General features: G+C 41.8%; 1 protein-coding gene across 14 annotated transcripts in view; it reads left to right on the forward strand.

Annotated features, from left to right (window-relative positions):
• Positions 1–13663, forward strand: part of NEBL (nebulette) — a 363452-nt gene that overhangs the window by 324411 nt on the left and 25378 nt on the right. For 10 of the 14 annotated variants that reach the window (XM_013058907.2, XM_045085003.1, XM_045085004.1 and 7 more), the window contains 7 exons: positions 452–544; positions 1779–1871; positions 3776–3868; positions 5361–5465; positions 6488–6659; positions 9206–9298; positions 10588–10737. In XM_013058907.2, coding sequence (XP_012914361.1) covers positions 452–544; positions 1779–1871; positions 3776–3868; positions 5361–5465; positions 6488–6659; positions 9206–9298; positions 10588–10737 — 799 coding nt within the window. The remainder of the gene's footprint in view (positions 1–451; positions 545–1778; positions 1872–3775; positions 3869–5360; positions 5466–6487; positions 6660–9205; positions 9299–10587; positions 10738–13663) is intronic. The other 4 variants (XM_004757593.3, XM_004757594.3, XM_045085006.1 and 1 more) reach the window with 4 other exon arrangements.

Genomic DNA, 13663 nt, shown 5'->3' on the forward strand with positions numbered 1-13663 from the left:
TGGGATCATGACCTGAGCCAAAGGCAGAGGCTTTAACCCACTGAGCCACCTAGGCGCCCCAGAATATACAGTTTTTATTGTTAAATATAAAATGGTGGTTTGATCGTGTTGCTTTAGTGCTATGAAGAAATGAATTCACAGAAGGGTTAATTTCTTATGACCAGTAATGGCCAAACTCAAACCACCAATACATAAGACAATTCCAAAGAAGCACCACCAAAATGTGGTGGAAATATGGAAGTTTAAAACATTTGGACAGGAAGGAGCTAGGAGTCTGGGATAAGTGTGTTAGAGACGTCTGTTAGGAATGCCTATTTCATTTTACAATCCTAATGAAGATTTTAACTAACTTAACGCCCTGTAGCCGCGGGGCATTCCTTTTAGTCTGTTCTGGACGGTGGGTGCACACCTCTTTGCCTAACTCCATGTGGTCTTGGACCTTATCCCACAGCTCCAGTACAAACAGCAATGCCCCAAGGCCACACCGGTGAGCGTCACGCCGGAGATGGAGAGGGTGAGGAGAAACCAGGAGGAGCTGAGTACGGCAAGTGGTTCTGTGTTCTCTGTTGTCAAGTGTTATGAATTTTTCTCCTTCACGCTGCTCTCTGAAAACCTCAAGTCCTTCACGGGACTGGATGCTCCTTCTCATGGTCATGTGCTTTTGGTTCTTTGCTGTGATCCCGGAAGTGCAGGACTGTCTTGCTGTGATTTAGCCATGCTTGTTTAGTTAAGAAGTCTTCAGTAAGCCCCCCAGTCTGTATTCTGCTGTACACAAAGATGGGCAAGACCTAGTTCCTGTCCTCATGGACTTCATAGTTGAGTAGGTAAATCTCTAGTTTCAGGGAAGGATCTGGAGAGAAGCAGATCTGTTGTCAGTCTGAGAAAAAACAAAACGAAACTTGTTGGAATAGAGCAAAATGAAGAGCCGGCTGGACTGGAATTCAAAGGCATCATGTCAGAGCAGGAAAACTCTAAATAAAAGGAAAAACTTTAGTCAGTCAGTAATGTGTTGCTAATAAATCAGTGAGGGTTAACAGTCAGGAGAAACCTCTAACAGGGCTCCTGTGTGAACTGCTTTATGTGAACCCATAAGGTTGCCACAAGTTATTTCTCTGGTTTGTACGTGCCGAAAACTGAGTCTTGGGGAGGTCAGAGGACATGCCAGGGACCCATAGTTTGAAGGACAGAGATGGGATTTGAACCCAGGCCTTCCTCAATTCAGAAATCCCTTTCAAAGTACCCCCTACTGGGTATTTTCCCCATTTTGGGGACACTTTCATGGAAATTTTATCAAAATAAACAATAGCCTTCTTCTTCCCCGAAAGGGAATTTTGAAAGACTTTAAAATTTGAGTGTGAGTTCTTCCAGGTAGAGGAGAAAATCAGGCTGAACACTGCTTTATTCGTATAATACCCTTGGAATGTGGGAGGAATGAGGGGTCTTCATCTTCTTTCGAAAGCCTCAGAAGGAGAGTAAATGGCCGCCGTTTGGCTACCTCACTGTGATTCTCTTGCAATGACCTCATTCCCTGTGTCTCCCTTATGTTTCCATGGCTTTCAGTTAACGGAATTGGCAGTGAGCTTTGGTATTCAACAGCAAAGTATTTATTGAAAAATCTGAAGAATCAGGATCCAGGTGTAGATAGGAACTGAAGGGTGGGCGCTTAACTACAGTGGGGGAAAGCGTATACAGAAAGGGTCAATTTTGAGGTTGTTCCTCTGCGGTGTGTGGGGGAGACCATTCTACCATCTGTTGAAACTCTCGCTTATCCTCTGCAGGTGAAATACAAAGGAGAAACTAAACAGGCAACGGCCATTTCTGATCCACCAGAGTTGAAGAGAGTTAAAGAAAATCAGAAGAACATCAGCAATGTGTGACCTTAGTAGCTTTCTTTCTCATGATAGCAAACGTATTATGGACATGTTGTCGAAGGGATCACGTTGATAACATTTTCATAACCTTGAGTTGGCTGTTCTGCTCTCCATTGCCTGCCAGTTTACTTGAAAGGTTGTAGGGTCTGCGGTGGGGTGGGTACAGACAGGCATTCCGTCCTCTAGATTTCCCAGTGACCGCCAGTACGATTTTGGTCTCTCGATGACTGTGTGTCCCTCTCATCTTGTCTGCGTGCTTACAGCTGCTGTGTTTCCCCAAAGGGATGCGGCAGTGGCTTCTAGCATCTTGGCCCTTCAGATAAGCTTTCCCACTGCTTTTCCTACTAGTATGTGCTCTTGTTCACTAGCCTGTTCGGCTCCATCGCCCACTCCCAGCTACTATCATTTTATTTTTGGACAGCGTCTTGGGGTACATTATAAAGTGTGCATGCCTGAAGAGATCACAAGGGACGGGCCCCATGGGAGCTGTCAGTTTTTACTCAGGCACCAACCCCTGGCGTGTGCTTAACCCCCTTCTATTTTTTTTTTTAATTTTTAAATTTTTTTATAAACATATAATGTATTATTAGCCCCAGGGCTACAGGTCTATGAATCACCAGGTTCACACACTTCACAACACTCACCATAGCACATACCCTCCCCAATGTCCATAATCCCACCACCCTCTCCCTACCCCCTCCCCCTGGCAGCCCTCAGTTTGTTTTGTGAGATTAAGAGTCTCTTATGGTTTGTCTCCCTCCCTTCCTACCCCCAAACCATCCACGTTGCATCTCCACTTCCTCATATCAGGGAGATCATATGATAGTTGTCTTTCTCCGCTTGACTTATTTCACTCAGCATAATACCCTCTGGTTCCATCCATGTCGTCACAAATGGCAAGATTTCATTTCTTTTGATGGCTGCATAGTATTCCATTGTGTATATATACCACCTCTTCTTTATCCATTCACCTGTTGATGAGCATCTATGTTCTTTCCATGGCTATTGTGGAAATTGCTGCTATAAACATTCGGGTGCACGTGCCCCTTTGGATCACTATGTTTGTATCTTTAGGGTAAATAAACAGTACTATGATTGCTGGGTCATAGGGTAGCTGTATTTCCAACTTTTTGAGGAACCTCCATGCTGTTTTCCAGAGTGTTAACCTCCCTCTGTTTATGTAATCCATAGCTGTAGGTCACTGAGAGAATCCTTTCTCGAGGTCATTCAGGTCATTATCATATAGGTTGGCTTCTCTGGAAGAGGAAATCTGGAAATCTATTAGGTTCAAAGAAATCTTTTCTTCTTTAAACCTCTATAGTCTTATGAACTTATAAAACAAAGGCAGGTCACTGTTTGGCACTTCTCACAACTGTGTTTTGGAGAAGATGCTCATCTTTTCCCGATCTATGTAAAATCACAGTTGACATAACTCCATTAGTCTCAGAAAGGAACATGTTACTGAGAAGGAAGAATAGAGCCGTGGGAAGCACGCCGGCCTGTTTATGGATGACGTCGGTCCCCTACTTAGGCATCTTTTCAAAAGTTCTGCCGCATGCAGTTAATTACTGACAAACTGTAATAGTGTATGGGTAGGAACACCTTTAAGGAATATCCATGAAGACATTTCTCCTCTTCCTTTGTGATACAGTGCTTCTGACAGCTTTACTGATGGTGTGCTCATATATTTGAGTGACTTCATTCCCAGGGATTCATGCTATGGGAGGAATGAAAATAGATTGATTTAAAGTGCAAGCATTTTAAATATGGTTAGCCCTCTAGATGGCGTTCTCCTTTTTTCGTAGTTCCCTTTCTTGGCTAGCTCCTTAAGATAGCTACTGTGAGATGCTTATTTATTCGAATTGATTCACAGTCCCCTTATTTTTTATTCCCTGAAATGGCAGGTTCATTATAAAGGTCAACTGGGAAGAGCTACAGCTTTAAGCATAACTCCTGAAATGGAAAGAGTGAAGAAGAACCAAGAAAATATCAGTTCGGCAAGTGGTTTTATCCGTTTTGGTCTGTTACAAAGGATGCGTCCGTTATTATTTACTTGCAGTCCTGTTTGTCTTTTTTTTTTTTTTTCTTTTGTGAAAATAAAAAGTATTTTCAAGCAACATTTGTGATACACGCAGTAAGTACATGTGTTATTTCCAATGACTTCCATTGCAAAACTTGACGTTATCCCGCAATCCTTCATTGCTCTTTCCAGATGTGACCAATGGTTACCTTCAAAGCTTAGTTCAAAGCTTAGTTTCAGACTCTCTCATACTCATTTAAACAGTGATTCAGGTTATGTGAGCCAGTGTCTTTGAAAGTGGTGACGTCTTTGATGAGCAAGTTACGGGAGTGTCACTCTGCAGATGTACTCCATTGGCTGCGGATTGTTAAATGTTCTCAGCGAAACAAAATCAGGAATGACTCGTTACACCAGAGTAAGGACATAGAGTAAAAAAAATCTTTCAATGCATTGAATATAGAATTCAGTTACTCATTAAAGTCCTTATTTGAACAGGATGCTTTCTCTTAGTAAGTATTGGGGTTTTTGCTCCGAATTGCACAGGGTGCCCAAGTCCTCGGTGATTGCTATCCTAATGGCATGCATAAACAGCTTCATAAACAGCCATGTTCTGCCTGCCAGAGCAATGAAGGATTGCGGGATAACGTCAAGAGCTTGCTTATGCCTGGGAATCAGCATTTAGGTTTTACAGTTCATGCCTCTCCAGTGGCATTTCTGCCTAGAGATGCTGACTGTATTTGACATAAATTACCTTTAAGCTGTGGCTGCTTAGAAGGAAATTTGATTTTGATACTCCTTGTTTTTCTTATCCTTTACAGTGGGGGAAAAAAAAAGAAAAGGAAATAGAGGGATGCTTGGGTTTGGTACACATTCAAGAGTGTTGTGGTGGAAAATGGGGAAATCTTAGAAACAGGACAACGCATTTAGGTTTCATTTGGTTTGGGTTTTTCCTGTTTAACGGAAGTGTGATAAGCACTTTTCCTGACTACATTGTTAGTGGATATCGGTCATTCACACACCATTCTTTTTTTTTTTTTTTTAAAGATTTTATTTATTTATTTGACAGAGGGAGATCACAAGTAGGCAGAGAGGCAGGCAGAGAGAGAGGAGGAAGCAGGCTCCCTGCTGAGCAGAGAGCCCGATGCGGGACTTGATCCCAGGACCCTGAGATCATGATCTGAGCCGAAGGCAGCGGCTTAACCCACTGAGCCACCCAGGTGCCCCACACACCATTCTTGATTCATAGAGAGACTTAGGTTGTCTTCGCTGTAGCTTTTCAAGGTGAATTTTGAGAGTAAAATTTTAGATTGTTACCCTAGAATGACAGATAACTCACTGAACAACTTCCTTGGGAAAGAATTGGGAATACGTTCTATGTGTTTCACTCATTTGGAAAGTCTGAAAAGTTATGTAATGTTTTCTCTTAAAATTGTCTTCTTGTTAAGTACATTCTACTATTTACTTTGCAGGTAAAATATACACAGGACCATAAGCAGATGAAAGGTAGACCAAGTCTGATTTTAGATACACCTGGTCTGAGATATGTCAAAGAAGCACAAAATCATATTTCAATGGTAGGGTACAACCAGCTCCTTCTTCTCATGACTAAAACATACTAAGGAATGGCCCCACCCAGTGTACTGACGGCGTCGCTCACCATTAATCTGGATAACTAACAACGCATGAATGCAAAGCAGAATGTGGATGGGCCCATCCATTTGAGGGGACTTTCTAATCACACTGAAATGTAATGGACATCTTTAGTCCTAATAAAGTAATTTTTCTCAGTGATATTTTGGGTGTGTTTTTATTTCTAACATGACTACTATGAATGCATTTTATGAAAAACATTTGCTTGGACTTCTTTTCAAGTAATTTTACGACAGAGCTTGGTATGTTTACATGTTGCAAAGAATATAAAAAATGTGTATGTCTTTTAAAGCAGTTTCATGAAGTACAATTTATACACGATAAGGTTTATTCATTTAAAGTGTACAATTCAGTGGTCTATAGTAAAATTTACAGGTCCAATTTCAGAACGTGAAAAAAGTGTATGTTTTGAAGTACGTATATCCATTTTTGCAATAATATACAAAAATTATATGTATCATTATTTTTGACTCTCAATCTAATTTTAAATAATACTGTTTTCTTGGATAATTGTGTGGAAATAACATGTCATTTTAATACCTGTTAAAGGTTGAAATATAGAAAATTAATTTGTACCTAAGTTAGTACATTTTAGGAAATCACCAGGATTAAAATATAGATGTATCTTTTAAGCCTTCTCACTGATATACTGTACTGGTTTATATATAAATTTAAAAGAGCTGCTAACCATAATGATGGAAAACTGTGAAAATATCAGCAGTTGATTCCTGATGTGAGGAAGCTGACATTTCAGACACTATTTTCGAAATAATTGGAAAAGATACATATATATGGGAAACAATCTAGATGCAGTTGATTCTAGATACGTGAATGTGGAGAGTGATCTAGAGGCAGCTGCCGTATCAACATGTTGTGAGGTATGTAACAACCAGGAAATTTCAGATTGAGTTCATACTGTTTTTTTTTTTTTTTTTTTTTTTTTCAGGTAAAGTATCATGAAGACTTTGAAAAGACAAAGGGAAGGGGCTTTACTCCTGTTGTAGATGACCCCGTGACGGAGCGAGTAAGGAAGAACACCCAAGTGGTTAGCGATGCGGCCTACAAAGGTGTCCATCCTCACATTGTGGAGATGGACAGAAGACCTGGGATCATTGTCGGTAAGCTGATGGTCCTCCTTGGCAGGTCCTCACAGTCAAAAAGATTGTCCTTGGCCTAGCTTTTGAATCAACCTACTTATTCACTAGACGACTCCTCAAATGTTTGATGTGGTGCCCATCTAAGCACAAACCATGGGCTAAGTGTTATTGTTGGTGCCATGTTGAATGGGATCCGTGGTTCTTGCCAGGTTATCAGTGCCAATCTGTTCTGTTATTGGGCCTTCTCTGTCTTTAATAACTTTCTGGCCTTAAGAGTGTATTTGTATTTAAGCTCAAATACAAGACATGAGTGATAACAATGGTTGAAAAATTATTTTGTTTTCCTTTCGCTTATGTACCTGATCAATGCATTGTACTGCAGACATCATCTACATGGGGGACACAAATGGCAGAAAAAATCCCATTTTGGTTCTTTTACCACAAATAAAAGTGCTAGAGAGATTCTGATAGTATTTCATAATATGAGTAGCTCTTTTTTTTGAATATTATCTCTGAATGGGGATAATCAGGAGCTATCTACAAATGCCATAAATCTGAGATGAAGGAAGTTTCTCTCCTCAATGTTCTTTTCGTCCGTCTGGGGACATCTTAGGAATGTAGTCTTGAATGGTGGCTGAGATAGCAGGGACCACCCCAGAGTATAAGGAAGGGCTAGAAAGACAGTTATTGACTTTTCAGTACCCACCAATGGCCCATACTTCCAAATGACTGTCATCTGAAATTTCATAGCTAGTCCAGTCCTAAAGCTCAGGTAATATTTTTGGGAACCATTCCACACGCTCATCAATAATCTGAGTGTTAGGTGAGCTTCTTCTTCACAGGGAAGAGCTTATTTTTTTGGAACTAGTGAAAGGCCATTTAGAGGTGGGCTGGGCAAAGGAAGTGTGTATCTGACTCGGTACTGTCTTAACGTAAAGCAGCAATACTGAGATCAGGGCACTAAGTTCCTTGAATGATTTAGTGAGTCTGAAAGTCCTTCTCACAGAGGGATTCCACTCACATTTGCACACTACTGACAGCTCATCCACATCTTCCAAAGGTGATTTTGTAGAAGGATCACCGTAATTTGGATGGATGAGCTGAGATGTTTTCATTGAAAGTAACATGGTGTTAATTTCATTGCCTTGGTTTAACATCTCACAAGGGATGGTGAGAACAGAGACTCCGATTTGTCCCTCAAGGGTGGAGAGAAATGCTGAGAGTCTGCACAGCTTACACCGAGGTCCTCTGCCCTAGATCAGGGCCTGAGTGATGGTGAAGTTCTTGTTAGAAACTGGGAGATTGTCTAGTCTTCAAGCTCTCAGAATTCAGTCCTCACTATCTTTGAGATAGAAATCATTATTTATTTATTTTTAAAAATCGCAACATCTATGTCTTTAAATTATTCCCTTACTGGAAGTCACTTTACTTCTTCTTACTGGGGGAGACTGTTTTTCATTGAGGACTTTTTTATGAAGCCACAAAATGAAGCACCTTCAACAAACAAACTTCTGAGCCAGGCGGGGAAATGCAGATTTGGAGATTTTCTGAGCAATTCAGACTAAGCCAATTTGTGCTGCTTCTACCTTTGCTGGAGGCTCTGCTATCTCCTAGGTGCGTACCTGTGGCCAGGCTAACTCCACCTCTCTATGTCTTCATTTCCCCCTCTATGAAACGGGATAGTAATAGTGCCTACTTCAATATGGCGTGACGCGGAAGTGAGTTACATTGTTGACCGACAGTGGTGCCCGCACGTACCTCAGAGCTCTACTTCTAGTTCATTAATTGTTTTTACTTGTAGCTAGATTTTTCACTCTCCGCTGGTGAGTACAGCGCTGTGCAGATTATTTTAGGACCTGAGCACCATTAGTTGGAGACGCAGGTGAACCTGGAAGTTATTATATTTGGATTTTGCCTCTGACTTAAATAGGAGAGTGGACTGGCCTGCTCGGTCTGGTTGCTAAGCATGGCAGTGAACACATCTCCCGTCCTCTGAGAGCAGGAGGCTGCTCCTCGCTTGTCTTTCCATCCCTCATCGTTCTTCTGTCCGTTCCTGCACTTTTCCCATAAATGTGTCTTGTGAGGGTTAAGCTTGCACTCACGGGCTCCCAATAAAAGTTGGGCTGGCCACTTACCTACATTTTAAACCATTTGTTTTAGGGAGAGAAGTTTTTGTTCTTCGTTTTCTCAGACAAAAACCTCTCAGTCGTGAATGACTCAGGCGCCCTTGCTCAGGAGCGTAAATCAAACATTTTACCTCTTTCAGCCTGTGGAGAGCACGAGTGTTGGGGTTCGGGGATGCGAGGAGTTGTTGGTGTGTTGGGTGATGAGTGGCGGGCTCCAGGTGGCAGGTCAATGAAGGATAAACCAGGCAAGTGAACTTTGCTTACAAAGTTTTCTTGCTAAAGCCTTGTGGACGTGACTGTCCCTTTGTTCTCCTCTGAAGTGCATCGGGTTTGTTCATTACCGGTTTGCTGATGACGTGCTTCTTTTTCCAGACTTGTGCTTGACTCTGATGCTTTTTAAAATTCATTCTTGATTTTTTGATTTCTTCCTTTTGGTAAAAGACCTCAAAGTTTGGCGTACAGATCCTGGCTCCATCTTCGACCTTGATCCCCTGGAAGACAATATTCAGTCTAGAAGTCTCCATATGCTTTCTGGTACTGCTTACATTTTGAGTTCCTCCCCATTTATGCGGTTTTGTCCTGAGAGTGAAGCTACCCCGAGCGGTAGAGGTAGAGGCTCGTGGTACCGACTGTGTGATGTAAATTGTAAAACTGAGGATTTGAAAAACAAAACAAACAGAGAAACAAATACTATGCTGCTTTAAAATACCATTAATCATTTATGAAAGCAAACTTGCAAAAGGGCTTTTTAAATATATTTTAGATTCGTTTGCTCTAGATTCACTTAGAAAGGTGTCCAGAGATTCCTGATGTCTGCTTTTCATTAGTGAATGTGATTTTATAGGTTTTGGGGGGCTTGCTAGTGCAGTCTTTGGAGTGCACTAAAGTGCTGAGACAGAAGTTTGTTTCATGGAAAACACTGTTCCAACATTTTAAAGGTAGATGTTAAAAACCATATATAAAACAGTGGGGAGGTTTTCTAAATAGCATCATGAACATGTTAACATAAAATAGACTTTTAGGTACCCTTAAAATGTATCTCTGAGTGTTTGTATAACACAAAATTTATAGTGTATAGATACGCAGGTTTATTTGACTTTTAATTTAGACCGCATGTTTCCAATTAAAAGCAAAACCTGAATGGTTTGGCTCTTTGGGTACAGTGATAGCATGGTCTAACATTTCAAGCTCTTAGATAGTGTTTAACAGACTGAAGCTGTGACAGTTATGCAATTATTTTAAACAATATAAATAGATGTATCCTACCCATTGGGTCTAACTCTATTCCCTGATTTATACTCCACATTTAATTACTGACATTAATGAAACTGAAAGCCCAAGGCAAAGTAGGGACTCTAATACTTTTGTAATCAGTTTGATCCACCTCCTCTGCCAAATTGCCTTTAAACTTTCTGAAAATAAGGAAAAGGCAACAAATGCTGTATGCTTGGGGATTGTTGAAAACGATTTTGTCTAACCAGACATTATGTTTGATAGAAATATTTTAGTTTGCTGGAGTTTCTTAGTTCTTGTCAATTTCCCATCCCCCATTTCTCCTTGAAAATCTAGAGTTATAATGAGTATAAATGATTGTTCAACATTTATACGTTTGACACAATGTGCGCTGGGATTTGGTTGTAGGTGACTAGAGCTTGTAGTAGTTGAGCTTTGGGTTTTTTATTTAGTAAGAGACTGTTTTACTTCCTTGTTAAACTTTTAAGTAGTTTTTCTTCTTCTTCTTCTTCTTGTGTGTGTGTGTGTGTGTGTTTGTTGTTCTTCAAGTCACTTAACTCACAAACCTGAATATTTTCCCTCCAATATAGAAAAGGCGAATCACTACAGGAGACTCCGTTCTCGGTCTCACTCGAGCAGTACTTTTGGTACAGGTCTGGGAGATGACAAGTCAGAAATATCTGAGATTTACCCTAGCTTTTCATGCTGCAGCGAGGTAACCAGACCGTCGGATGAAGGAGGTAGCAAACATTAACCAGTCTCAGAGAACAATAATGCATTTTTGTACACACGTCACGAGTGCTTCTAACATTCTTACATTCTTTACCTTTGCACAAACACGGGTGCATTTGAAAATTTTAAATTCTGTTTAGAAAGTTGAGTCCTTTTCTTTTAAACTACTAATTTGCATTCCTGCATGCTTGTTTTTCCTGTCTTGCTTCACTATTTTCACCGCCAATGGATCTTTAATGACAGAAGGGTCTTGGGACCTGCTATGTGGGTCTGTTTCACAGTTGGATGTGATGGACACATGCAGCCAGAGTGGACACTGGAGTTCTGTGGAGCTCCTATCTGATTTCCATTAAGGAAAATCCGTCTTATAGTTATATTTGAGTGAGTAAGAGGGGTTGCTCTGAGTTTGTATGCATTACAATATCAATATGTATTTGCAGACAGAGCTAGATCTTGCTTAAAGCAAATTGGATGTGATATTTGAGATATGAGATTTTTTTTTAAAAAGTGGAAAAATGCTATTGATTGTTAATAATCTTTCTTCTATTTCCTACAGTCCTCCTCTCTTCTGTTTCTGCATCCAAGCTAGTGGGTTAGGTCTAGACCTTTTCATTGCAATTGTTTTGGATGTTAAAGTAATCCTGAAGATAAAAGTCTTACATCAGATGTTTAAGACTGCGGCGCGGCTACATTTTGGTGCTGTGGACGGTGGGGTGAGGGGGTGAGGGGCCAGCAGGGCACAAGAACTACTGAAATCCCGAATTTCCTTTTCAACTGCAGAGGTCTTATCGCTGGGAATAAATCCCTGAGGCAGGCAATTTTGATGCTGAGCAACTTAACATTGGGGAGCTTGGGGTGGGAGGGGGTTGGGGAGAAAGTAAAGTGACGGAAGACCAGATGAGACCACGAAAACTCCTGCAGTTTTGTGGTGGTTATTTCCATTTGTCCGAATAAATGTTAAAATCAGTTACATCCCGTTACTACTTAAATTACGCATTTAGGCAGGCCTTAGCTTGGTAGGAAGGTTTTTTTTGTTTCGTTTTGGTTTTGGTTTTTGGTTTTTCATGTTTCAGCTTTACTGAGGTGCAATTGACATACAAAGTTGGAAGATATCTGATGTGTCCATTGGGACGATCTGACATATGAGGACTTGTGAAGGCACGCCACCCACCCCCGCTCCCCTGCCCTGTCTAGTTAATTAGCCCATCCGTCACCTCACAGAGTTCTCTCTTATTTGTGTGTGAGAGAACATTCGTGTTCTACTCTCCCAGCAGATTTCAACTAGGCAGTACGGGGTTGTCAACCATTGTCACCGCGCTGTACGTTAGACCCTTGGAGTCTATTCGTCTGAGAGCCCAACGTGTGCAGCCTTTCCACCTCCCCCCGCTTTTTGCCTCACCCCCCAGCCCCTGGCAGCCACTTTTCTACGAGTTTACTTCTTTTCTTCTTTGTAAGATCCCACCCTGCTGGAAAGTTTTAAAAGATCTCCTTTCTCTACGATTCTAGTGAAGAATTTTTCAGTTAGTTTTGCTCTCCTCTAGATAAGATAGACATGGGCGATCTCCCTTTTCTGTAACTGCCTCTCTAGCAAAGGGTTCACGGAACTTCTTGAGTTTTTCGATTAGGATTTAGGGATCTTGATTTCTCCCTTCCGTGTCCTTTGTGGTTCTGGAGGTGCACGATACTGTTGATGCTTGATGAGATGAACAACACCCAAAGCAAATACAAGAATAAATTTTGATCCCTCTTAGTCAACGTAGCTCAGTGCAGCATTCTAGAGTTGATGCAAGGTACCTTGGAGGCTTTGCTCCACAGCGACCCTTCCCCTTGTCTGTGTACACCCAACACAGCACTCATTCATTTATTCTCCAAATGTTTATCGAGTGTTCTTTGTACCCCAGCCAAGAGCCGGGATCTGGAGAGGCATATAGCCGCAAACAAAAGATATGCCTCTGGTCTAAGGGGTTCGAGTTTGGTGGAGGGAGCCTGACATTAAACAGATACTGACCCAACTCCTATATAATTAAGAACAGAGCAAGTGCTGTGAGGGGAGAGCATGGGGGCTCCAAGATGGGTAACAGGGGACTTCCATCTGGCCTTCATGTCAGCGAAACCTTTCCAGGGAAGGAGGATTTGAGCAGAAACACCAATGCTCGATGATGTTAACTAGGCCAAGAGGGCTTTGGGAGAAGAACGTCTTTGAGAGAACAAACAGATCTCTGAGACAGTGTGTCAGGGAGGTGCTCAGACGGAGGGGTCGAGTAGGCAGAGTGCTGCGGGAGGGCTCCGAGCACACAGCTGTGGGAGGGCTCCGAGCACACAGCTGCGGGAGGGCACCGAGCACACAGCTGTGGGAGGTCTGGGATGAGCTTCAAGGAGAAGGAGAATTCAGACCGCTTCCCCCGATGGGTCCGGTCCCTGCGCTGCTGTGAACTCTCCCTTCTCTGCCTCCACGGCTGCACCGTGAGAACCCACTGTTGCTCGATTAGCCTTTCTTTCTCCTCCTCTGCCATGCCTTCTTTTTTCTAACTATTTCTAGCAAAGGGACCCTCCCTATACTGTGCCCAGCTGAATGAGAAAATGTCTCCCTTGAAAGATGGTATATGTAAATATTCTTACAGTTAGGCCAGAATGTAAGAGGAACCCATGGTTAATAGGGAATAATTACATTTTTTTTTTTTTTTAAAGGGAGGAATTTCAGACTTCGTGGGAGGGCAGTGAGCCAGGGGAGGAGATTTCTGGCAGAAAGGTGTGTCTCAGGAGCTTAAATAATGTCTTATAAGATACCTTTAAAGATGCCTTTCATGCTCATCCCTCTGTTATAGGGCCAAGACGCTCTGCTCGTAGTGACATTCCCTGTTTTGGAAAATGGTTATTGAGGTATGAAGCAAAAGTCAAGATGTGTCAGTAAGTGTTCTAAAGCACATCCAAGTG

The sequence above is a fragment of the Mustela putorius genome, unplaced genomic scaffold, assembly GCF_011764305.1.
Source record: "Mustela putorius furo isolate JIRA1106 unplaced genomic scaffold, ASM1176430v1.1 tig00000827_pilon_pilon_pilon, whole genome shotgun sequence".
Classification (NCBI taxonomy): domain Eukaryota; kingdom Metazoa; phylum Chordata; class Mammalia; order Carnivora; family Mustelidae; genus Mustela; species Mustela putorius.